The sequence below is a fragment of the Coregonus clupeaformis genome, chromosome 9 (assembly GCF_020615455.1).
Source record: "Coregonus clupeaformis isolate EN_2021a chromosome 9, ASM2061545v1, whole genome shotgun sequence".
Taxonomy (NCBI): domain Eukaryota; kingdom Metazoa; phylum Chordata; class Actinopteri; order Salmoniformes; family Salmonidae; genus Coregonus; species Coregonus clupeaformis.
The window spans coordinates 30,464,898-30,492,408 of NC_059200.1; the positions used below are offsets into that span (position 1 = coordinate 30,464,898).

Consider the following 27,511-nt stretch of genomic DNA (forward strand, 5'->3'; position numbering starts at 1 on the left):
TATAGTGGCGTGAAAATTGTGTTTTCCCAATAAAATAGTGCCATCCTGTGGATTAAATCCGCATAGCAGAAGAGAATATCCTTGCATGGAAAGCACTGAGTGATTTGTATGGCTGTTCCCTCTGTAGGTCTACATTGTGACAATGAAATATAACTTTTTCATATATTAAAACTATTACTGAGCCCCCAGAATATTGAATATTGACTTGAATAACTGCATGTGGAAATGTACTTTTGTTCCAAATAATTAAATGCTTAGAGAGAAACATTGAATTATGAATTTATTCATTCTTGAAAATGTAAAAAAATATCAACATCACGAAATATTACACATAGACAAAGACGGGCCTGACACCATAAAACAACACATCAGATTTCCATCCAGTAGTACATTTGACCACTGGACATCCATAATGTACACTTATTTTGTAAAACAGAGTCATGATTCTCATTATCAGCCTGTTTATTCATTTCAATGTGTATTAAGGTGGATAAAACACACATGGAGCTTAGTAGTGATATGTGCTCGATCATAGTGAGAGGAATCTTGTAGGCTATCCGTTAAGGATAGATGTTGTTAGGTTCACAGTCTGGTCTCTGGAATGGCAAACAAGTCAAAAAGGTGATGCTACACCTATGGGGCCAAAAAGAACAGACATTTAAATGTACTAAGTACACACTCTTAGAGAATATCCAGAGACGGTCAAAGAAGGCTGGCATACTTTTCAGACATATTTTTCTGATGTGATAAGGATTATGCAGTGGAGATATCCCACTGATCATTATCAGAAGAATGCAGCCTTTGTGCCAGGTTATCACCCCTTTGAACTCACCGTTCTCTCTGGTCTCTAAGGGGAAGACGTTCTTCAGTTGCTCTATGACCTGTTGAAGGTGATAGGCTGTATCACCCTGCTCTGGCTCCAAGGCCGGCCCTGGTTACACAGAGGGAAAACAAAGGCATGATGGCTCCCTTCTAGACAAGCCCCTAATGGCAACATGTCTTTGATAGTTAATCCTCATATCAAACTAGCGTAGTATGTTACCTGGGGGTTCTGTGTTGGAGGCTCCTGAGCTTAGCTGTCTCCCCAGCTGGTCTCTTCGTGACACAGGAGAGTACACAGATGATGGTGTTCCAGTCGATACATTGTCCTCTGAATCCTCTCTGTTCTGTTGGACTCACAAAACATATTCTAATATCATGAGGAAATAAAACGATGCACTTTCATGTGGACAGGACTGTGCATTCGAGGCATCCTCCTGTCTGCTAATCTCTGGCTGGGACTCACCTGTTGTAGAATCTCCCTGAGCCGGTGGAGCTGGGACTCTAGCTCCTTGTTGTGGTCCTCCAGGATCTGCATACGGGTTTCCAGCCTGCCCTTATGGTGCCTCAGGTCTTTGGCCTCAGCCAGCAAGGCCTGGTCCTGGTAGTCCTCCTGGTCCACAGAGCCCTCTCTCAGGTGTGGACATGCCTGGGCCTCAGCATGCTGCCACTTCAGACGTCGGTACTCCCCCTGGAGCACCCTGGGGGAAATTATACCTTTGTGACCCCAGGCACTCATTTGTGTTTTTATGTCTTCATCTATGCTCTTATGGCAGATCAGAGGTAAACAAATTATGATTGGATATGATTTGATACCCTGATGGTAGAAGTATTTTGATTTGGACGTGATTGGACTGATCTCACCACTCATGAAATGATAATGACATGAGCGTTAGTGACCTCTCACCTGTTCTCATTCTCCAGCATGGCCAGTGTCCTCTGCAGCTCATCCTGGGTCTCACAGCCTGTATAACCCAGGTAATGATGACAGGAGGCCAGGGAGTCCTGCTCCAGGCGGTCAAGGTACTGATCCTCATCCCTGGCCATTAACAGAGGGAAGGACAGAATGAACTATGCGGACATGTGAGAAAACCTGAGTAAAGATAATGTAATGTTCTCTAAGGACACAGTCTCATCTTGTCGTATCATTAAGTAAGAGCTTTATATGATAAACTCACAGGCTCTCATTGAAGAAGGAGCAGTTCTGGTCATCCATCTCAGCGAGTCTTGAACAGAAGCAGACAGTAAAAACATAGTTCACTGTGAGGTAAAGGGAATATGTATCATGGGAGGGAATTCCAAGAAGTACAAATGCAGCAGTCTAAACATTACAAGGGGGAACACTTTAACTGTTGCTCCTAAATCAGGCTTCTGTGCTTTTCTGTAGACACTTTCCTTGGCAGAATTACATTTATGTGCTTTCTTCACTTGTTGCTTAAATTTTTATAAACATGATCTGGCAGAGAATGAGGACATGCCAGACTAAATGTTTTAATATGATTAAGCCGAAATAAGGGAGTCACACCACTCCACCATGCTCATTAGTGGCATCATGTTCATCTGTGTGGAGAAGATTATTTCAGAGAAAAGGCACATCGTGGGCAGTGCTGCTGAGGGCAGAATGTAGCGACAGATAAAGACTGCATGCATGGATAATGTACAGATTAAAATTAAGAAGTTACTAGAGAAGTTTTTAGAGATTTCTTCCCTGACATTGAAGTAAAGAAACTGACAAATGTGTGGCTGACATAATACTTGCTTTGTTGAAGTAAACACAGCGGTGCCGGGGATAGCCTTTGTATGCACGTAGTGTTCACTATGCGCAGGCTGCTGATCTCAGCCCAGCTGTTCCAAATATAGGCTGCAGGAGTCATTGCCTGAGAAACTGGGTTATAAGGTTCTGTGGACCCTGCTGACCTTCAACGTGCTCTCCTCCTGGCCCTAGCGCTGGTAGGCTTCAGGCCCACTTTTCTGACTCAGCCTGACCCAACACCCCCGGGGTGAAGTCTACCCAGCTAATGGGCAGCAGCAGGTGGCTGATGCTATATTAGGATTTCTTGACTCATACCTGCAGGCATAGTGCTCAATCCTGAAGTGTGTGTCTGAGTGGGGAAGCCTTGGGGACGAGCTGGGCCTAAAGGAAGCACAGAGATGTCAATCAAAGTCAGGAGTCAATCTGTGCTGACAGTCTCTGGATGTGCCATCACATAAGACCTCCCAGGCTTTAGAACTAATTATATGGACTCACGTCTCCTCACTCCCTGCCCTCAAGACAGACTGTACAGGCAGGTAGCCCCTCTGGGGATGCTTGCTGAAGTACTGCTTTGATCTGAACTTGTTCTTCAGTGTTTTGGCAAAATCACGCATCCTCTCCCCTGAGGTGGTCTGTTCAGAGATCAGAAAAAAATGTACATTTCAATTCCATGGGAATATTCTTGTAGCCATGCTTGGGTGTAGTATGGCATAATATAATTAGTCTTACTGGGGTGTAGTACTCCATGATGGGGTAAATTAAAGCCTTGGCCTTGGTACTACGCCCGGACAGGAAGCAGCTCTGACAAATGTCCACATTGAACTGCTTGAGGCTTCTGTATCTGGGGGAAAATGAGTTAAAAGCCTAAACATTATTGACATTCTCTTTATGGTTGAAATGGAGTTCCCCTGTCGAGGCCCTGTGGCTCACCTGAAGCCTTTGATGGGACACTGTTTGCAGATGGAGCACTTGGCCTGGTGTTGCGCATTCTCTGCCTGGACCACTCGCTGCAGCACGGGCAGCCACACCACGGACTGGGGCTCCAGGCTCATCCACTCCAGGAAGTGGGACAGCTGGATGGAGGTCTTCCCAGGAGCCTGCAGCCACACAGTGGGGAGGAGAAGAGGACCATGAGACCACCAGAGATCCCGAGGCAGGGGCCGTGCTCTCTGGCAGCTTGAGGGCAGCTGGTCCCCTTCAGAGACTGAATAAGTAGAGCTGTAGCAAATTACTGGCGCTTTACAGTCATTTATTGCCAGAAATAATTCCTGACATTGATGATAAGAAATGTTAAAGAAAAGCCTCATGAGTCACTAATGTTCATTACTGGACTAAATTCTCATTAAAATGGTTTGAAAGGCACTCCATGTTACATTTCTTGAGGGCCTAGATGAGAGAAATTGCATAATTAAATTGTCATTCCCTTTTGGGTTCCAGTGGTGTGCTCTAATACAGCTGTGGAGCCTGATAAAGCATGTCTACTATAGTAGCATCCCGAAGCCACTGGAGTGAAGGACTGCTTCTATCATGGAGACATACCAGAGGACAAATCACATATTTACTACACAAACAGACATGCATGTGCACATACAAATACACACAACGTACACAAATACCCCAATGTACACATAAGTACCTCCGTAAAGCCCACACAAACAAGCTGACAGATAGCAAAAGGTCAGAGTGACAGAGCCTGTGGTAATTAGCCCTTTCAGATAAGTTAACACAGCCTATTAAAATGCCATGACCCCTTTGAAATAGTTTAATGTTTACTAATCTCACTCAGACATGTCAAGATGAAACAGAAGCATATGACTGGCTGATCTAAAAGAGCCTATCAGAAACAAGGCATTGATGTCTCAGTATTTATCATTAATGTTTGACATTAGCTTTTAACATTATATGGTTTGAGTTATCATAACTGTCATCATAGATGGTTAGTTGAATAGGGCTCACAGTGTTTAATCAGGCATCTGCATGTCTCCACCATGGTCTCAGAGCTACTCTCAAAGACTTATAAACAACCTCAAATCCTCTGTGACATTACTCTGCTGCTCACATTATTTGGAATAGATTGCACCTTACAGATGCATAAAGAATGTTCAAAATCCACTTTGATAATCAACAACATCACATATCAAGATTGGAAATAATTTAATGACAAGTATCAGTTTTTAACACAGATTGGATTTTACTTATTGTAATCTTGCACAATAACAGGGAATTAGATGGGGAAAACCTTGGGCTATACTTAACAATAGCAGCTAGTTTGACCAATGTAAATCCTAGCTCACCATGCGAAAGCAGCTGGCCACGCTTGGCTCTACATTGCTCCCTCCGAAGGCGGCCACCTCTCCTAGCTGCCATGGGATCTGGATTATCTCCTGGAGCAGGGCACTGAGGTGTTGCTGATCAGCACATCCACCAGGCTCAGACACCTGCCAGAACAGATCTAACATACCCTCTCCTCAGACAGGACATATAGGAGACAACCTACACTTCTCTGTACTCTTAAACTTGCTTGTGGTGATTATTTACATTTACGTCATTTTAGCAGACACTCTTATCCAGAGCGACTTACAGTTAGTGAGTGCATACATTTTTCATACTGGCCCCCCGTGGGAAACAAACCCACAACCCTGGCGTTGCAAGCGCCATGCTCTACCAACTGAGCTACAGGGAAGTTACGGTTGATTGAAAATGCATCATATACAGTAACAAAGCACATCTTACATTTGCACTTCTCCTGAATGTCAGCATTGCATAGGCACACCAGTCCTGTCTTGAAAGATAGGATTCTCACCTGCCCATTACGGCCACTAGAGGGTGCAGAGAGAGAAAAATAGGAAATCTCAATGTTTGATTACCACGCAGTATGGGGTGAGGTGGATGTTTTTTCACAGCAGTATACATTTTTACTCAACGGAGTCAACTGCCATCTAAGCATGAGATAATTCAGTAATGCACCTTCACTATCTCTCTCCTTCTCACACACAAATGCACATCCACGCACATTCATAAGATATCCAGGTGTTTGCCCCAGAGCGCTATACTCACTGTATTGGCCTTTAGCCGCTCAGCTGAAGTGCATAGGAAAGCATCTATAGCCACACACACACACACACACACACACAATCTCCCAGGGACTATAGCACGCTATCCCAAGAGCGTAAAGGCCGCAGTATAAAACACACACACACAAACTGAGTGTTGTCACGCAACAATGGATATTCATTTGATACTTGGTTGGTGATGTTGCCCTGGGGAATATTGTTCACTAAACTGAATGGCTAATCCATGGAGCCCTGCTAAGAGTGATGTACTGTAGCTAAATGATCTAAAAGATAGAGAGAGCAACCCCTGATGTGGGGCTGACCTAGGATGTCTCTTAGAGGAAGAGAGGATGAGAGGAAGATGCAGAGAGAGATGGAGAGGGAGGGAGGGAAAATATTTAAGGGACAGAGTGAGAGAGGGATTTGTTATGGAATAGATAGAGATTGGGAATGGAAGGGCTAAAGGATAGACACAAAGGGGAATAAACTGTAGAAAAAGAAGATTATGTTAAGGTTAGGCAGACCTGTCATATACATTGAGCAGCCAGTTGAGACACATGTCCACACAGAGGGGGATGTCGAGCAAGATGCCATGTTTCTCCTGCAGCTGCTCGTACAGGCTGGTCAGAGCATGGATGACCTCCAGGACATCCATAACCTCCACAGCGTCCGCCACGGGGTCATTGTACCCCGAGTCCAGGCCCTGGAACACCGCTGCCACACAGCCAAGGCTCAGCTTGTCCACTGAGGGTAGAGGGGAAAGGGAGAAGGGTGCTAGCTGTAACACTACTGCTGCGGTGACTGAGTGGGGCTATTACTATTACAGGCCACCGGACACAGTAACACACTCACATCTCAAGGCCTGTTGTACACGTCGAAGCTTCATGGCTGTTCTGTAGGCAGAGAACCTGATATTGTTCAGATCAGCTGGGGAAAGATGGTAAATAAGGGCATGTTTAGATCAACACCATAATAGGAAGCATCCTTGCAATCAGGTGTATGCAGATATTTTTCTGCAGTCTTACCAAGTGCCTGGTAGAGCTCTTTCATCTGTGGATGATCCCAACAAGTGGTCTGGGTTTGATGGCTGTAGCGAGAGAGAGTAAAATGTAGAGAGACGTAGAGGGACAGGGGTCACAGTAAATATGGTGGTCACAGTAAACAAACTGGGACACGGGTCACGAAAAGAGGGAAGTTGTTGTGACATGCTGGTAGACTTGTATTTGTGCTGGAAGGCTGGTATTTTTTCACACTGGTTTAGACATTTTTTGTGTTTTTATTTATGCTTACTTAATGTAGTATGGCACTTTGTTGGGCGATATGGCACGTTCCCATGGAATCTGCACTGAACCTAAAATAAAACAATGTAAATCAAGCAAGCACAATAATGTAACATGGCAAATGTAACCAGAAGAGCAAGGGCACACAGCATGGCAAATATAATCAGCGTTCTGAGGGGGTTCTCCAGCAGAGAGAGAGAGAAACACCTTACCAGAGAGGAAATGCTGGGACCTGGGCCCAAAGTCTCTGTGGGCATCCTGCAGATGCCTCAGCCTCTTCTCAGTGGACTCCTGCAACAGGGAAACACACACACACTACAGCACACACATCTCTAAGCATGCTGCAGCACATTCCCAGGGACAGAGTAACATACTACATGGGATCTGACATCAAGAGGCTTTAGAAAAGTGATGGGAAAATTAGACTGCTGGAGAACATGCTTCCAGGGGAAGATCAGCATTGTAAAATCTCATATTGGATTTTAGCCACTCCCTTTTTTTGTACCTCCAGCAGTTTCCACCTGGTGTTGAGTTGCTCCAGACCCTGGGTGTTATCCTCTGACAGGGGGACACTGGAGATGGTCAGCTGGTGGACTAGCTGGTTGACATGCTTCATGCCCGCCTGACCCTGAGTCAGCTCCTCCTGGAACAACTACAACATAGAGGCCATACCAGTCACTAACATGGCAACCATTTGCCAATCATAACACAATATCCTGGTATGTAGCCTACATAGGGTCTTTGACCAAATGTGCTGTATCTGCTGCTAAAGCAATCTAGAATAGATCAAACTATATAATGTGTAGAGCATAGTTGCTAATTTTGTTATTCTATGCCCAAGCATTTGGAGCATATCAGCTCACTTTCAATGTTCGGCTCAGTAGTCATTATATAATGGAAAAGAAAAATTGACCTTAGTAGTGGAAAACAAAAATGGTTGTGTGTTGTTGATTCCTGCATACCTTGGTGGCATCGATGTGGTCCTGCAGTGAGTCAACGAGGAGGTCTCCTATGGGCCCCCAGGCCTCCTGCACCCCCTCAGCCTGCTCCATGTCCAGGCACAGCTCCTCCACGGCCCCCTGTAGCTCTGTGAGGCGCTCCAGAGTACACTGCATGTGTTTGTGGCGCTGAACGCTGCGTGACATCACACTCTCCCACAGGTTTCCGGCCACTGCAGCCTGCCTCCACACCCAGCGACCGCCACTCTGCTGCCGAGTACTCATGTCTACAGACAGGAGATGCAGAGAAACAGAAAGGGCAGATCTCACTGGAGAGACAATGACAAATCAGGATTCAGCTAATTATGAGATAAGCATTTTCTTCCTAACCAGGAACACATAACTAACTTCGTAACTTGTCGATCTGATAATTGGGTTTGCCATATCTTGTTGACTTCCCCACCTTTGTTGTCATCTGGATCCACAGTGGCACATTGTGACAGAAAGGCCTGAGCAGACTCCAACACAGAGTAAATAAAAGGTCCCCGAGACTTCAACTCCTCAACAAAAACCTACGGATGAGATCAACAGAACAGACATCCGTTCCATCATCATTCTATCTGCTCTGGGTTAAGTGCTGCACATAGCAGCATAACAAGACTTAACGTTAATAAAACCAGAAAACTGGAGCAGGATACTAGGGTGTAACAAGCCCCCCCCCCCTAAGAACAATATCTAATTGCGGACACAAAAAAGCAACGTTTTGAGAAAAAAATTGGTATGTGGATGAAGGTCATGCTTAGGCGAATAAACTATAAGAAATAAATGGCTACAGTTTACACTTTTTTAGTTAATTCATGAAATTTTGTTTTTAGAAAAGGGGCATTTTTATAAAGTACCAGGGTAACTGCTGGTTTGATGTAAAGTCCCTCTTTTTAACTCACCTGCACATTAATTTTCCTTTGTTCTTTCTTTGTTGTCCCTTTTCCATACAATCCATGATGTACAATTGCACTAAATATGATTTGAATAATGCAAGATTTTAAATCCCAGCAGTCTTTAAAATGACATTCAGGAGCAAAAGGTTTTGCATTATAGTTGTTTTTAATTCTTTTTTTTTTTTATCATTGGAATATAATATTGGAATGGAATATAAATAATAACATAAAATAACATTGGAAAATAACATTTAATAACAATAACTTAACTAATTAACTCAGTGTAACATTGATGTGGCAACTCTCTTATGCTCTGCTATTGCACGATTCTAATTTGTACCTGTAGGTCACAAATAAAGCTATCCCCAGTAAAATTGGAGCACAACTCATGAGCCCACCTCCTGCACTGCTCACACCTAATCCAGTCCCCACCTGTGACTGAAAACAGGGGGAGAGATGCCAATTGAAAAGCTCTCTCTTAAAAACATAGATAGCTATCTAGCTATATGACATAAAATGCTGTGTAAAATTGCTAAAATGCTATAAAGTTGCATTAACTGTAAAGCTATCAGTCACTAGTGGAAACATTTACAACTGAAATGAAGTTACGTTATATTTTTTATGTATTTTACCTCAAACGATCTGGTACTAAGATTGCTAGCTAGCACTCCTAGCAGCTTATGCTAACTAGCTAGCTGGCTAGCATTTACTGCTAGTGAAGTTGCTAGCTAGCAAGTTAGCATAAACTAGCACTAACTGGGCTAGTCATTGTCTAAATGACAGGTAGAAACACATTCATAACCATAAAGGGGTAAATCGCCCCCAGGGGCCAGTTACCCCCTAGTAGCCTAGTAGCCCAATTTTTCTCTCTAAACAAGTGGATTACTTATTTTAAGGCTTTCCTACTTGTATATTTAAAAAATATATATAGATCTAACTTCATTGGAATACATTTCATTTTTTAAAATCAACTTACCACTAAATCGTTTTGTTGAAATATCTCCAAAAGTTGTGTTGACACAGAGGACATTTTTCGTTCAGCAAGAACAGTGACAGCCAGGGAAAGTGTTGGGAAAATAATTTGGTGGCATCTTGTGGGGAGGGGCTAGTTTCCCCAGGGGGCTAGTTCCCTGTAGCTCAGTTGGTAGAGCATGGCGCTTGCAACGCCAGGGTTGTGGGTTCGTTTCCCACGGGGGGCCAGTATGAAAATGTATGCACTCACTAACTGTAAGTCGCTCTGGATAAGAGCGTCTGCTAAATGACTAAAATGTAAATGTAAAATATACTACCCTATACATAAGACACTGAATATCTTGTTTTTTTCTCCCTTGTAACTGAATTAGATAACAGACCTCTGTGGACTGGCAAATATAGCCAGGAGCAAACAAGAGAAGAAATATTCACAAGCTCAGGCTCCAGACTGAATCTGTGTTGATTTCCAATGACAATACTTTCAGACTACATCATAATGTGGGTTGAAGTACTCTCTCTCTATTTATAATTTCACTTGGACTACATTTCATACATTGCATGCATTGGGAGTTTGCGATTCAGTACAACTGACAGACGTCAAAGACTGTAGAGATGATTTTGCATGGGCATTTAAAGATCATCTAAACCATTCTTGCCAACCACCCCATAAACAATGGCTTAATGTAAAATAACTGTACAAAGCCATTATTATGCTCGTATTTGATTTATATATGGCACGTCTGTTGTGTACATATCCTGCAATAAATACACAATAAAAGTCAAACAAATAAAATGTATATCTTCTAGATTGTTTTGGCCTACCTGATGTACCTCACTCTGATGCTTGTAGCTTGTTATATCTCCATGTAAAGGCAAACTGTCAGATAGCTCCTCATCCTTCACAGATAGCCAATCAATGATGTCCTGTAACGAACGCTGTAGCCTCTCATTAATGTCTGAGAGAGTCTCCAGTCCTACACTGTGTGGATAGGAAATACATTTTGAAACACAGACAATCACTAATCGTATATACATTGTTAAATGTTGAGTAAATACAGCATTTTTCTCACAAATCATTCCAAAATATGTGAAAAGTTTGAAAGTGGGAGATCTTTATGTGTGGGTGGTTAAGAATTAATGGATGTGTTTCAAATGTACTGTACTGACTTCCTCATAACACCGCACCAGACCATACTCTCCATCAAGGCCTATCAGCACAGTGCGAGAATCTCAATTGCATAAACCTCGCATCCTCTCTCCTCTCTCCTCGCCTCCTTCTCAAAACCCATTGGATGAGAAAGCCAGAGGTGAACTTCTCCTCCAATGGGTTTTGAGAAGGAGGCGAGGAGAGAGGACGCGAGGAGTATGCAATTGAGATTCTGCCAAATATGCCCTAGAGTCCACCAGTGATCCCTGACCTGACCTCAGCCTCCAGAGTCAATCAATGCCCTGCCAGAGGCCACTTCTGAGCCCAGCAGTCTGAACGAGGGAACCCTCAAACACACAATCCAACATGGTAATGACAAGTAACATTCTTGCAGGGCATGTTTCCCTCTGCGTTATCTATGATTCAGAGCAACGTCTACTTTCTGTCAGTTCAACGTCAACACCAGAAATTAAAATGCTAAATCCAGCCTGTCTATTAAGTGCTGTGAGAGTCAGTGGGGGTCCCTTCATGGTTCATGTGCTAATTAAAGCCTGGGAGATAAGCTGTGGGTTAGCACTAATTTCCCCCGCTCTCCATAGAATTCTCCCCGGTTCAATGAGTTCCACTCTCCTCGGCAGTGACAAAAACAACACGGCACACAAGTAGCAATTTACTAAAATTGTAAACCGTAAGCAAACAGGAAAATGGAATTGACAAAACAGAGCCACAGACACAGGTCCAGAAAGTCAGGGGCTAAATTAACAGAAGTCACATGATATAAATACATCTAGAATGGCACATCACAACACATTTGTTAAAGAAAACACACCACAGTTAAGGATTTTGTGGAGTAAATATCTATTATAATAATTATAATAATTTATTGAACTTTTATAGCGCTTTTCATAACGGACAGAATCTCAAACCGCTTGTTAAGCAAAATAAACAACCACAAGCAATTTAAAAATGATGATGTTATTTTACCATCACACAAATGCTTCCTTCAAACTATCAGAGTTGTGTTTGACTTCTACTGGCATCACAGAAAAAGAAAAATGGGTTGTTCTGTATGGAAGCTGAAAGCTAATGCCTGGGGAAATGCAGGGTTGCATCTCTCTCCTGCCGCTTGACTGGCTTACCTTGTGTAATAATTAACCCAGAAACATCAGTCCTCGCATCAGCGTACACAAGACATACACACATGGACAGGCATAACACACACACACACACACTGCACAAATAAACATGCTCTTCGTGGACTCATGCTCATATTAAGACTCAACTCATACATAATATTATGAAAACACATTCATGTACAATACATTACATACATTACATACAAAGTTCATACTAAGTATGTGTGGTTTCTGCAGACCCAAGGCTAACGATAACATTTCAGACAGGGCCCGTCAACAGAAATACATCCTTTCTGCCCAGTGCTATACACTTCTTTCCAAGCATTAGGAATAATGCATTATACACAAATCCTGCCTCTGCACAGTCCTACCTGGTGTTATGAGGACTGTATTGGACTTTCCTACACCGCAGACACATCTCACAGTCTTCACACTGCCCTCCCTGCTGGCTGGATGGTCCTCTGCCGTCTCTGGCCCACTCCTGGTCCCTCGGAACCCCAGGGTGGGGCTGTGGCTCACACTGACACTGTGGCATGGAGAGGCGTCCCCGAGCTAGATGAGACACAAGCAGGTACACATGACAGATGGCCATTACAATACAAAAAAATAGACAGCAAATGTAGACAAAAAACGGACTAAATCTTCAAGTGATTTATTCCTGCAAACTATATACTGTATCTGTTCAAACCTTTATGCATGGTTGTGATCCTGACTGAGCCACTGTACACACTACAGGAAGATGTGTCACTGCAAATAAGGCAAAAATTCTGTGTCTTGTGCCAAATCTATGAGACTTGGCATTACTGCACACTGGGAGTCATGCTCTCTAGCGCTACATATGTAGGATCTTAATTTGACCTACAGTTGAAGTCGGAAGTTTACATACACTTAGGTTGGAGTCATTAAAACTTGTTTTTCAACCACACCACAAATTTCTTGTTAATCAACTATAGTTTGGCAAGTCGGTTAGGACATCTACTTTGTGCATGACACAAGTAATTTTTCCAACAATTGTTTACAGACAGATTATTTCACTTATAATTCACTGTATCACAATTCCAGTGGGTCAGAAATGTACATACACTAAGTTGACTGTGCCTTTAAACAGCTTGGAAAAATCCAGAAAATGATGTCATGGCTTTAGAAGGTTCTGATAGGCTAATTGACATAATTTGAGTCAATTGGAGGTGTACCTGTGGATTTATTTCAAGGCCTACCTTCAAACTCAGTGCCTGCTTGACATCATGGGCAAATCAAAAGAAATCAGCCAAGACCTCAGAAAATAAATTGTAGACCTCCACAAGTCTGGTTCATCCTTGGGAGCAATTTCCAAACGCCTGAAGGTACCACGTTCATCTGTACAAACAATAGTACGCAAGTTTAAACACCATGGGACCACGCAGATGTCATACCGCTCAGGAAGGAGACGAGTTCTGTATCGTAGAGATGAACGTACTTTGGTGCAAAAAGTGCAAATCAATCCCAGAACAACAGCAAAGGACCTTGTGAAGATGCTGGAGGAAACCGGTACAAAAGTATCTTTAGCCACAGTAAAACGAGTCCTATATCGACATAACCTGAAAGGCTGCTCAGCAAGGAAGAAGCCCCAAAACGGCCATAGAAAAGCCAGACTACGGTTTGCAACTGCACATGGGGACAAAGATTGTACTTTTTGGAGAAATGTCCTCTGGGCTGAAAGAAAAATGTGCAGTATTATAGCGAATCTCATACTATTTTACACATTTTGCTATGAGGCTGAGAGAAAATGGTGCTGTTTTAGAGCGCAGGGATTCTTGAAAGACGGGACACTCTAAAAATAATGTCCACAAATATTTATCTTAATACTAACAACATTTTAAATACAGTGGGGAAAAAAAGTATTTAGTCAGCCACCAATTGTGCAACTTCTCCCACTTAAAAAGATGAGAGAGGCCTGTAATTTTCATCATAGGTACACGTCAACTATGACAGACAAATCACATTGTAGGATTTTTAATGAATTTATTTGCAAATTATGGTGGAAAATAAGTATTTGGTCAATAACAAAAGTTTCTCAATACTTTGTTATATACCCTTTGTTGGCAATGACACAGGTCAAATGTTTTCTGTAAGTCTTCACAAGGTTTTCACACACTGTTGCTGGTATTTTGGCCCATTCCTCCATGCAGATCTCCTCTAGAGCAGTGATGTTTTGGGGCTGTCGCTGGGCAACACGGACTTTCAACTCCCTCCAAAGATTTTCTATGGGGTTGAGATCTGGAGACTGGCTAGGCCACTCCAGGACCTTGAAATGCTTCTTACGAAGCCACTCCTTCGTTGCCCGGGTGGTGTGTTTGGGATCATTGTCATGCTGAAAGACCCAGCCACGTTTCATCTTCAATGCCCTTGCTGATGGAAGGAGGTTTTCACTCAAAATCTCACGATACATGGCCCCATTCATTCTTTCCTTTACACGGATCAGTCGTCCTGGTCCCTTTGCAGAAAAACAGCCCCAAAGCATGATGTTTCCACCCCCATGCTTCACAGTAGGTATGGTGTACTTTGGATGCAACTCAGCATTCTTTGTCCTCCAAACACGACGAGTTGAGTTTTACCAAAAAGTTCTATTTTGGTTTCATCTGACCATATGACATTCTCCCGATCCTCTTCTGGATCATCCAAATGCACTCTAGCAAACTTCAGACGGGCCTGGACATGTACTGGCTTAAGCAGGGGGACACGTCTGGCACTGCAGGATTTGAGTCCCTGGCGGCGTAGTGTGTTACTGATGGTAGGCTTTGTTACTTTGGTCCCAGCTCTCTGCAGGTCATTCACTAGGTCCCCCCGTGTGGTTCTGGGATTTTTGCTCACCGTTCTTGTGATCATTTTGACCCCACGGGGTGAGATCTTGCGTGGAGCCCCAGATCGAGGGAGATTATCAGTGGTCTTGTATGTCTTCCATTTCCTAATAATTGCTCCCACAGTTGATTTATTCAAACCAAGCTGCTTACCTATTGCAGATTCAGTCTTCCCAGCCTGGTGCAGGTCTACAATTTTGTTTCTGGTGTCCTTTGACAGCTATTTGGTCTTGGCCATAGTGGAGTTTGGAGTGTGACTGTTTGAGGTTGTGGACAGGTGTCTTTTATACTGATAACAAGTTCAAACAGGTGCCATTAATACTTGTTTGTAGGTGACCAAATACTTATTTTCCACCATAATTTGCAAATAAATTCATTAAGAATCCTACAATGTGATTTTCTGAATTTTCTTTTCTCAATTTGTCTGTCATAGTTGACGTGTACCTATGATGAAAATTACAGGCCTCTCTCATCTTTTTAAGTGGGAGAACTTGCACAATTGGTGGCTGACTAAATACTTTTTCCCCCCACTGTATATACACTGAACAAAAATATAAACGCAACATTTCAAGTTTCAATGTCACATGCACAAGTACAGTGAAATGCCTTTCTCGCAAACTCAAAACATGCAACAATTTCAAAGATTTGACTGAGTTACAGCTTATTTAAGGAAATCAGTCAATTGAAATAAATGACTGGGAATACAGATATGCATCTGTTGGTCACAAATACCTTTAAAAAAAAGGTAGGGGCGTGGATCAGAAAACCAGTCAGTATTTGGTGTGACCACCTCATGCAGCGAGACACATCTCCTTCGCATAGAGTTGATCAGGCTGTTGATTGTGGCCTGTGGAATGTTGTCCCACTCCTCTTCAATGGCTGTGCGAAGTTGCTGGATATTGGCGGGAACTGGAACACGCTGTTGTACACATCGATCCAGAACATCCCAAAAATGCAAAATGGGAGACATGTCTGGTGAGTATGCAGGCCATGGAAGAACTGGGACATTTTCAGCTTACAGGAATTGTGTACAGATCCTTGCAACATGGGGCCGTGCATTATCATGCTGAAACATGAGGTGATGGCGGCGGATGAATGGCACGACAATGGGCCTCAGGATCTCGTCATGTGCATTCGTCATGTGCATTCAAAAAGCCAAAATCGGTAAAATGCAATTGTGTTGGTTGTCTGCAGCTTATGCCTGCCCATACCATAACCCCACCACAACCATGGGGCACTCGGTTCACAACGTTGACATCAGCAAACCGCTCACCCACACGACGCCATCTGCCCGGGATTCATCCGTGAAGAGCACACTTCTCCAGCGTACCAGTGGCCATTGAAGGAGAGCATTTGCCCACTAAAATAGGTTACTACTCCGAAATGCAGTCAGGTCAAATCAAATCAAACTTCATTTGTCACATGCAGCGAATACAACAAGTGTGGACCTTACCGTTAAATGTTTACTTACAAGGCCTTAACCAACAATGCAGTTCAAGAAAGAGTTAAGAAAATATTTAATAAACTAAAGTAAATAATAATAAAAAGTAACACAATAAAATAACAATAACGAGGCTATATACAGGGGGTACCTGTACCGAGTCAATGTGCGGGCGTACAGGTTAGTCGAGGTAATTTGTACATGTAGGTAGGGGTAAAGTGACTATGCATAGATACTGCTAAATGACTAAAATGTAAATGTAAATAATAGACAGCGGGTAGCAGCAGTGTAAAAACAAATGGGGGGGGGGGGTCAATGTAAATAGTCCGGGTGGCCATTTTATTAATTGTTCAGCAGTCTTATGGCTTGGGGGTAGAAGCTGTTAAGGAGCCCTTTGGACCTAGACTTGGCACTCCGGTACCGCTTGCCGTGCGGTAGCAGAGAGAACAGTCTATGGCTTGGGTGACTGGAGTCTTTGACTATTTTTGGAGCTTTCCTCTGACACCGCCTAGTATACAGGTCCTGGATGGCAGGAAGCTTGGCCCCAGTGATGTACTGGGCCATACGCACTACCCTCTGTAGCGCCTTACAGTCAGATGCTGAGCAGTTGCCATACCAGGTGGTAATGCAACCAGTCAGGATGCTCTCGATGGTGCAGCTCTATAACTTTTTGAGGATCTGGGGACCCATGCCAAATCTTTTCAGTCTCCTGAGGGGGAAAAAGTGTTGTCGTGCCCTCTTCACGACTGTCTTGGTGTGTTTGGACCATGATAGTTTGTTGGTGATGTGGACACCAAGGAACTTGAAACTCTCGACCCGCTCCACTACAGCCCCGTCGATGTTAATGGGGGTCTGTTCGGCCCGCCTTTTCCTGTAGTCTACGATCAGCTCCTTTGTCTTGCTCACATTGAGGGAGAGGTTGTTGTCCTGGCACCACACCGCCAGGCCTCTCACCTCCTCCCTATAGGCTATCTCATCATTGTCGGTGATCAGGCCTACCACTGTTGTGTCATCAGCAAACTTTATGATGGTGTTGGAGTTGTGTTTGGCCACGCAGTCATGGGTGAACAGGGAAAACAGGAGGGGACTAAGCACGCACCCCTGAGGGGTCACAGTGTTGAGGATCAGCGTGGCAGACGTGTTGTTGCCTACCCTTACCACCTGGGGGCGGCCCGTCAGGAAGTCCAGGATCCAGTTGCAGAGGGAGGTGTTTAGTCCCAGTATCCTTAGCTTAGTGATGAGCTTTGTGGGCACTATGGTGTTGAATGCTGAGCTGTAGTCAATGAACAGCATTCTCACATAGGTGAACCTTTTGTCCAGGTGGAAAAGGGCAGTGTGGACTGCGATTGAGATTGCGTCATCTGTGGATCTGTTGGAGCGATATGCGAATTGGAGTGGGTCTAGGGTATCTGGGATGATGCTGTTGATGTGAGCCATGACCAGCCTTTCAAAGCACTTCATGGCTACTGGCGTGAGTACTACAGGTCGGTAGTCATTTAGGCAGGTTACCTTTGCTTCCCTGGGCTTAGGGACTATGGTGGTCTGCTTGAAACATGTAGGTATTACAGACTCGGTCAGGGAGAGGTTGAAAATGTCAGTGAAGACACTTGCCAGTTGGTCTGCGCACTCTTTGAGTACACATCCTGGTAATCCGTCTGGCCCCACGGCTTTGTGAATGTTGACCTGTTTAAAGGTCTTGCTCACATCGGCTACGGAGAGCGTGATTACGCAGTCGTCCGGAACAGCTGGTGCTCTCATGCATGCTTCAGTGTTGCTTGCCTCGAAGCGAGCAGAAAAGGCATTTAGCTCATCTGGTAGGCTGGCGTCACTGGGCAGCTCGCGGCTGTGTTTCCCTTGGTAGTCCGTAATAGTTTTCAGGCCCAGCCACATCTTACGAGCGTCAGAGCCGGTGTAGTAGGATTCAATCTTAATCCTGTATTGATGCTTTGCCTGTTTGATGGTTCGTCTGAGGGCGTAGCGGGATTTCTTATAAGTGTCCGGATTAGTGTCCCGCTCCTTGAAAGCGGCAGCTCTAGCCTTTAGCTCGATGCGGATGTTGTCTGTAATCCATGGCTTCTGGTTGGGATATGTACGTACGGTCACTGTGGGGACGACGTCGTCGATGCACTTATTGATGAAGCCGATGACTGAGATGGTATACTCCTCAATGCCATTGGATGAATCCCGGAACATATTCCAGTCTGTGCTAGCAAAACAGTCCTGTAGCGTAGCATCGGTGTCATCTGACCACTTCCGTATTGAGTGAGTCACTGGTACTTCCTGCTTTAGTTTTTGCTTGTAAGCAGGAATCTGGAGGATAGAATTATGGTCAGATTTGCCAAATGGAGGGCGAGGGAGAGCTTTGTATGCGTCTCTGTGTGTGGAGTAAACATGGTCTAGTTTTCTTCCCTCTGGTTGCACATGTGAGATGCTGGTAGAAATGAGGTAAAACGGATTTAAGTTTGCCTGCATTAAAGTCCCCGGCCACTAGGAGCGCCGCTTCTGGATGAGCATTTTCTTGTTTGCTTATGGCCTTATACAGCTCGTTGAGTGCGGTTTTACTGCCAGCATTGGTTTGTGGTGGTAAATAGACGGCTACGAATAATATACAGTTGAAGTCGGAAGTTTACATACACCTTAGCCAAATACATTTAAACTCAGTTTTTTACAATTCCTGACATTTAATCCTAGTAAAAATTCCCTGTCTTAGGTCAGTTAGGATCACCACTTTATTTTAAGAATGTGAAATGTCAGAATAATAGTAGAGAGAATGATTTATTTCAGCTTTTATTTCTTTCATCACATTCCCAGTGGGTCAGAAGTTTACATACACTCAATTAGTATTTGGAGCGTTGCCTTTAAATTGTTTAACTTGGGTCAAACGTTTCGGGTAGCAATTCACAAGCTTCCCACAATAAGTTGGGTGAATTTTGGTCCATTCCTCCTGGTGTAACTGAGTAAGGTTTGTAGGCCTCCTTGCTCGCACACGCTTTTTCAGTTCTGCCCACAAATGTTCTATAGGATTGAGGTAAGGGCTTTGTGATGGCCACTCCAATACCTTGACTTTGTTGTCCTTAAGCCATTTTGCCACAACTTTGGAAGTATGCTTGGGATCATTGTCCATTTGGAAGACCCATTTGCGACCAAGCTTTAACTTCCTGACTGATGTCTTGAGATGTTGCTTCAATATATCCACATAATTTTCCTTCCTCATGATACCATCTATTTTGTGAAGTGCACCAGTCCCTCCTGCAGCAAAACACCCTCACAGCATGAAGCTGCCACCCCCGTGCTTCACAGTTGGGATGGTGTTCTTTGGCTTGCAAGGACCCCCTTTTTCCTCCAAACATAATGATGGTCATTATGGCCAAACAGTTATATTTTTGTTTCATCAGACCAGAGGACATTTCTCCAAAAAGTACGATCTTTGTCCTCATATGCAGTTGCAAACCGTAGTCTGTCTCTTTTATGGCGGTTTTGGAGCAGTGCCTTCTTCCTTGCTGAGCGACCTTTCAGGTTATGTCGATATAGGACTTGTTTTACTGTAGATACTTTTGTACCTGTTTCCTCCAGCATCTTCACAAAGTCCTTTGCCGTTGTTCTGGTATTGATTTGCACTTTTCGCACCAAGGTACGTTAATCTCTAGGAGACAAAACGCGTCTCCTTCCTGAGCGGTATGACAGCTGCGTGGTCCCATGGTGTTTATACTTGCGTACTATTGTTTGTACAGATGAACGTGGTATCCTCAGGCATTTGGAACCAGACTTGTGGAGGTCTACAAAAAATTGGCTGATTTCTTTTGATTTTCCCATGATGTCAAGCAAAGAGGCACTGAGTTTGAAGGTAGGCCTTGAAATAAATCCACAGTTACACCTCCAATTGACTCAAATGATGTCAATTAGCCTATCAGAAGCTTCTAAAGCCATGTCATAATTTTCTGGAATTTTCCAAGCTGTTTAAAGGCACAGTCAACTTAGTGTATGTAAACTTCTGACCCACTGGAATTGTGATACAGTGAATTATAAGTGAAATAATCTGTCTGTAAACAATTGTTGGAAAAATTACTTGTGTCATTCACAAAGTAAATGTCCTAACCGACTTGCCAAAACTATAGTTTGTTAACAAGAAATTTGTGGAGTGGTTGAAAAACCAGTTTTAATGACTCCAACTTAAGTGTATGTAAACTTCCGACTTCAACTGTAGATGACAGAACTCTTGGTAGATAGTGTGGTCTACAGCTTATCATAAGGTACTCTACCTCAGGCGAGCAATACCTCGAGACTACTTTAATATTAGACATCGCGCACCAGCTGTTATTGACAAATAGACACACACCGCTGCACTTTGTCTTACCAGACGTAGCTTCTCTGTCCTGCCGATGCATGGAAAATCCCGCCAGCTCTATATTATCGTCGTCCAGTGCGAGGTGAGTAATCGCTGTTCTGATGTCCAGAAGTTCCTTTTGGTCATAAGAGATGATAGCAGCAACATTATGTACACAATAAGTAAAAAGATAAGGTACAAACAATGCAAAAAAACTAACAAAATAGCACAGTTGGTTAGGAGCCTGAAAAACGGCAGCCATCCCCTCCGGCGCCATTATGTAAAGGCCCTGGTAAGGACGATGAGCACACAGATGAGCTTCCCTGAGACGGTTTCTGACAGTTTCTGCAGAAATTCTTCAGTTGTGCAAACCCACAGTTTCATCAGCTGTCCGGGTGGCTGGTCTCAGACGATCCCGCAGGTGAAGAAGCCGGATGTGGAGGTCCTGGACTGGCGTGGTTACAAGTGGTCTGCGGTTGTGAGGCCGATTGGACGTACTGCCAAATTCTCTAAAACGACGTTGGAGGCGGCTTATGGTAGAGAAATTAACATGAAATTCTCTGGCAACAGCTCTGGTGGACATTCCAGCAGTCAGCATGCCAATTGCACACTCCTTCAAAACTTGAGACATCTGTGGCATTGTGTTGTGTGACAAAACTGCACATTTTAGAGTGGTTTTTTATTGTCCCCAGCACAAGGTGCACCTGTATGATGATCATGCTGTTTAATCATTTTCTTGATATGTCAGGTGGATGGATTATCTTGGCAAAGGAGAAATGCTCACTAACAGGGATGTAAACAATTCTGTGCAAATAAATTGATAGAAATAAGCTTTTTGTTCGTATAGAACATGTCTGGGATCTTTTATTTCAGCTCATGAAACATTGGACCAACACTTTACATGTTGCGTTTATATTTTTGTTCAGTATATTTTGATAGACAAAAGAATCAGCTACCAGTAAAGGAACAACCTTCATTTATTGGTTTTTCCTCAGTTGCTTTGACTCTAAAACCTAATTAAATGTAACATATTTTAACCAAAATTCATATTCTATCTTAATCTATCAGGCAGATGGAGTTGACAGTTTATGGTTGTGACCATGGTGATTCCAATATTGTTTGTTTAAATCTATCAAAAATAGAGAACTTTATAGACCATGAGTGTCTTGTTGCACTACATGTAATGAGGACATGAATAAGGGGTCCTTATGGTATAGCTGACCCTGCTCATTCCTGATTAATTTAGGATTATAGGCAAATCGAGTTAACCAAATCTCCAGACACATCTTTTAGGAATCACAGTTTTGAGAGGAATATAAGTCACAGCACGCTACTGCAAGAAACTACATAAGACATTTTCTTTGTTAATATCCATTATTGCCTGTTTATAGAATTTCTTTAACTTTTTGGGAGAGTTTATAATATGCCATTTAGCAGTTTATAACTGGGATCCTTTGCACCGGACAAGGGAATTGCCAGGCATAGAGCCGACATGGAAATTAATAATATTGAAAGTATTTTGAAAAATCCCCAAACAAATCTTTTCCCTTATAAAATTCCACTAAATGTAAATCTTAAGCTAAAACATAATGCAACAAATTCCTTATTTTTTTAACTATATAAATAAAGTTTCCCTGTTGGAAAAGGATTGTCCCGACTCTTTGAGCTAATTTCCTGCTATTCTACACATTTTGCCATGAGGTTGAGAGAAAATTATGCAGTTTTAAAGCTATTTTCCTGTAATTCTAAACATTTCTTTCATATGCTATGCTATCTGGGGGCTCCGACCCCCTGGGCTCGTGGACCCCCCGCCTTGTGGGGGCTGCGGGGGGTTGTGCTACGCCAGTGCTTGCGCAGGAATTTGATTCTGTTGCCTGACAAGAAGCAAGTTTGTCTCACACTGTCTGCCCTTTGATACGTGATCTGATATAAGTATTTTAGATTCCATTTCTGGCTTAGGACCAGAGCTTTTGAATTAGTGAAGAGCCCTTAAAAAAGAATAAACTGAAAAAACATGTTGGCACTTACAACTGCGGCCTAAGGAATTACATGACAGAAAAGAGTGTCGGCATTTATGCATATATGCATATCCCCTGCTGTAAAGAAGTACTCATCATTATTTGTTGATGAGCACACAACTCATTGCATCAGATTCCCTGGGTGAGATCTGATCTTCTCTGATTGAAAGGGTTTTCACAGTGGTGGTGGTCAACTAGTCTTTTTTCTACCTCCTAGCAGGCTCAACAGCCTGGTCTCATAGACTAAACGTTATATAGTAAATGTGGTGCTGTGTGTGTCTATTGGTCAATAACAGCTCATGCGCAATGTCTAATATTAAGGAAGTCTCGAGGTATTGCTCGCCTGAGGTAGAGTACCTCATGATAAGCTGTAGACCACAGTATCTACCAAGAGAGTTTTCATCTATATTTTTCGTAGCTGTCTATTTACCATCACAAATTGATGCTGGCACTAAGACCGCACTCAACGAGATGTATAAAGCCATAAGCAAACAATAAAATGGTCATCCAGAAGCGGCGCTCCTAGTGGCTGGGGACTTTAATGCAGGCAAACTTAAATCTGTTTTACCTGATTTCTACCAGCATGTCACATGTGCAACCAGAGGAAAAAAAACTCTAGACCACCTTTACTCCACACACAGAGACGCGTCCAAAGCTCTCCCTCGCCCTCCATTTGGCAAATCTGACCAGGAAGCAGGAAGTACCAGTGTCTCGCTCAATACGGAAGTGGTCAGATGACGCGGCTGCTACGCTACAGGTCTGTTTTGCTAGCACAGACTGGAATATGTTCCGGGATTCATCCGATGGCATTGAGGAGTATACCACCTCAGTCACTGGCTTCATCAATAAGTGCATCGACGACATCATCCCCACAATGACCGTACGTACATATCCCAACCAGAAGCCATGTATTACAGGCAAAATCCACACTGAGCTAAAGGCTGGAGCTGCCACTTTCAAGGAGCTGGATACTAATCCGGACACTTGTAAGAAAGCCCACTATGGCCTCAGACGAACCATCAAACAGGCAAAGCGTCAATACAGGACTAAGATTGAATCCTACTACACCGGCTCTGACGCTCGTTGGATGTGGCAGGGCTTGCAAACTATTACGGACTACAAAGGGAAACCCAGCCGCGAGCTGCCCAGTGATGCGAGCCTACCAGAAAGGCTAAAGGCCTTTTATGCTCGCTTCGAGGCAAGCAACACTGAAGCATGCATGAGAGCACCAGCTGTTCCGGACGACTATGTGATCACGCTCTCCGTAGCCAATGTGAGCAAGACCTTTAAACAGGTCAACATTCACAAGGCCACGGGGCCAGAACCAGGACATGTACTCAGAGCATGCGCGGACCAACTGGCAAGTGTCTTCACTGACATTTTCAACCTCTCCCTGACCGAGTCTGTAATACCTACTGTACATGTTTCAAGCAAACCACCATAGTCCCTGTGCCCAAGAACGTGAAGGTAACCTGCCTAAATGACTACCGCCCCATAGCACTCACGTCAGTAGCCATGAAGTGCTTTGAAAGGCTGGTCATGGCTCACATCAACACCATCATCCCGGAAACCCTAGACCCACTCCAATTCGCATACCGCCCCAACAGATCCACAGATGACGTAATCTCAATTGCACTGCCCAGAGGGTAGTGCGTACGGCCCAGTACATCACTGTGGCCAAGCTTCCTGCCATCCAGGACCTCTATACTAGGCGGTGTCAGACGAAGGCCCAAAAAATTGTCAAAGACTCCATTCACCCAAGTCAAAGACCGTTCTCTCTGCTACCGCACAGCAAGCGGTACCAGAGCCCCAAGTCTAGGTCCAAAAGGCTCCTTAACAGCTTCTTCCCCCAAGCCATAAGACTGCTGAAAAAGTAATCAAATGGCCACCCTATTTGCATTGACCCCCCCCAATTTTTTTTTTAAACCTCAACTAACCTGTACCCCTGCACATTGACTTGGTACCGGTACCCCCTGTATATAGCCTTGTTATTGTTATTTTATCTGTAAAAATGTTTTACTTTAGTTTATTTAGTAAATATTTTCTTAACTAAATTTTCTTTAAACTGCATTGTTTGTTAAGGGCTTGTAAGTAAGCATTTCACGGTAAGGTCTACACCTGTTGTATTTGGCGCGTGTGACAAATACAATTGTATTTTATTTTATTTAAATCCGGGACACAAATTAGTAAGATATTGGTATGGTTACATAAGACAGATGGTTACTTAAGGCAAAAACGAAAGTAGGGTGGTTGGATGGGTAGGCGTATAACATGAATGTCTAGCAACCCAAAGGTTGCAAGTTCTAATCTCTTCACTGACAACGTTAGCATTTTAGCTAATTAGCAACTTTTCAGCTACTTACTACTTTTTGCTACTTTGCAACTACTTAGCATGTTAGCTAACCCTTCCCCTTCCCCTAACCCTAACCTTAACCCTTTTAGCTAACCCTTCCCCTAACCCTATCCCTAACCTTAACCCTTTAATCTAACTCCTAAACCTAATCCTAACCTTAACCCTAACCCCTAGCCTAGCTAACGTTAGCCAGCTAGAATTCGTAACATATCATTCGTTTTGCAAATTCATAACATATTACCAACATTAGCATTTTTCGCACATCATATTCAAATCATCTATAAGTGACTTTATATTGGTACCAGAACTTGGATGGGATTTGTGCCACAAATACTAAAACATTTGGAAACAGTGCCAGGGAAACTAAACCAAAGCATGGATTGCTATCAAACCTTGTCCATAGACTGCTTAAAGGGTAAGAAAACTAATATGTCATTTTGTATTTGGGGTGAACCCCTTTAAAATATGTATCTTTTAATAGTATTTTGGTTTGGTTGTCAGTTTCATCACAAAAGGGTTACATTAAAAAAAGTATCAATGGAAATAGGGCCTACCTTTATGGCAATGGTTAATAGAATCAATTGGTACATATAACAGTAAAAGTAACTATTATTACTAACCCAGAAAGCTCTGGAAGTCCGTGTTAAAGGTTTGGACATTCTCATCCTACCACAGAGAAAATCCTTTAAATAAACAGTTAAATGAATTCACTCCTCAGGCCTTCAAATTATTTAATGAGCACTCTTCTTGAAGTCAAGTCTCTGAAATAATGAACTGTACAAAACAGAGACATAAAATGGTTAATATGCTTAGCTGAGCAGAACATTTAATTAATCTGGTGTTTTAAGCCAGAGAGGAAAACAAGTGAACACCTCTGTCTCTGCAAATTTACACGGACACACATACTGGATAAACGAACAAAGCAAACATTCAAAGTAAATCAACGTCATAGGTAAATATCAATATTTGTCTATTGTGCAAAGACATGGCTTTTCCCACAATAGTATTCAAGCTGTGGCAATTTGGTATCAGCATAAACAAAGCACTTTGGAATAAAAGAACGAAGCAAACCCCTGCTTTGGAGACATTTTAAGCAGACCTCAGGGTTCCAGCAGCACTGTATTAGTATGGTAATAGTATGGTTACTGCCTTTAGTACAGACGCTTTATTAAAGAAGGCAAGCGCCCTCACATCCCTCTACGTTGCCTGAGTGACTGAAAACCAAAGACACTTAATTAAAAGATTACAGTTTCAGAGTAATACACATGCATGACTGCTGTATTTCTACTTACGGTCAATGTCCCTGGTCAGGTTGGTGGTCATCCTGTCACAGAGCCCTGATTCTATTCCATTGGAGTGACCGTGGTCTGGAGGACATAGCATAATCTGCTGCTGTTTCACATGGATCTCCTCATGCAGTCTCTGAGTCTTTAACATAGAATGACAGCATAACAATCTCAGACTGCTTACGACTTCACATTAGTGAATTGCACTTTTGGGCAAATTGTGTAATACAACTCTTGATTGGTATGAAGGAAAATACATAACTTACAAACTATTACCAACTACATAGAAATGAATGACTCAAGATATCATCATACACAGACAAAAGTGATTCACAGCTGAATCTTACCATTGTGCTCAATCGTTCCACAGACAGGACAATGTTCCCAGGACCACCAAAAGTCTCTGTGGCTCCTGAGAGAGGACGTCCACAGTCTGCTCACTGCCACACCCGTCCTGCTGCATCACCCACAGCGCCAAAAGGAGGAGAGAGATTGAAAAGCAAATGAAAGACAGTGGCCAGCAGCAACTGAGCCGATGAGGATAATGCCACATTAACTCATCCTCATCTTCACTGCACTCAAGTAGACTTCCAGAGGACAACACATGCACAGGGACCTCCAGCGCCTCAGAGAGCAGGCTGGGAGAGGAAGGGAGGGGTGAGGAGGGGAGGGGGTGGCTGAATCACTGGAACTGGCAGTGTCTAGGTTCTCTATGGGGAAGGATTCTCTTGTGATGTCCAATATTACATCTCCTCTGTGGTGAGATGTCTAGTGGTGCCTTATGGTCATCAATAAGTAAATGGGAAATAGTGGGGTTATCTTCATGCTATAATGAAAGCTATTCGCAGTTCAAGGTCATTTCTTATTATGGCATGGTATAGTACCCTTAGGTCATATGTCTATACAAGGATTAGTATCAGTATGTGCTTTTAAATGACAAATTCAGGGTCACTCTCAGTGGTCAAACATTCATTGACTACCAGCATTTAAAGTTTACGGTGGGATGAAATCTATAAACTATGGTCCTCTGTAGCTCAATTGGTAGAGCATGGCGCTTGTAACGCCAGGGTAGTGGGTTCGATCCCCGGGACCACCCATACGTAAAAATGTATGCACACATGACTAAGTCGCTTTGGATAAAAGTGTCTGCTAAATGGCATATTATTATTATTATGAAATGGCACCACCTGGTGCCTGGATAGCAATTTACAGTAGA

The 27,511-nt window shown here is 43.2% G+C and overlaps 1 protein-coding gene across 3 annotated transcripts; it reads right to left on the minus strand.

The window, feature by feature from the left end:
* Nucleotides 1-265: 265 nt before the first annotated feature.
* On the minus strand, nt 266-26,856 carry LOC121573742 (dystrophin-related protein 2). Of its 3 annotated transcripts, none has more exons than XM_041885947.2 (24): nt 26,643-26,854; nt 26,302-26,437; nt 12,408-12,588; nt 10,576-10,732; nt 8,307-8,415; nt 7,868-8,130; nt 7,411-7,557; nt 7,118-7,220; nt 6,916-6,976; nt 6,651-6,712; nt 6,478-6,552; nt 6,150-6,369; nt 5,306-5,391; nt 4,867-5,024; nt 3,503-3,669; nt 3,302-3,413; nt 3,068-3,204; nt 2,888-2,953; nt 1,998-2,045; nt 1,727-1,858; nt 1,286-1,520; nt 1,043-1,166; nt 833-931; nt 266-596 (listed from the first exon to the last, which is right to left on the minus strand). In XM_041885947.2, exons 1-24 carry the CDS (start codon nt 26,643-26,645, stop codon nt 583-585), a joined length of 2,895 nt encoding a protein of 964 aa, XP_041741881.1. In that variant the 5' UTR covers nt 26,646-26,854; the 3' UTR covers nt 266-582. The 3 variants fall into 3 exon arrangements, with proteins under 3 accessions (XP_041741881.1, XP_041741882.1, XP_041741883.1); XM_041885948.2 differs by having other exon boundaries at nt 266-633; nt 7,118-7,196; nt 26,643-26,853; XM_041885949.1 differs by lacking the exon at nt 266-596 and having other exon boundaries at nt 842-931; nt 1,043-1,189; nt 26,643-26,856.
* Between the last annotated feature and the right edge of the window lie 655 nt (nt 26,857-27,511).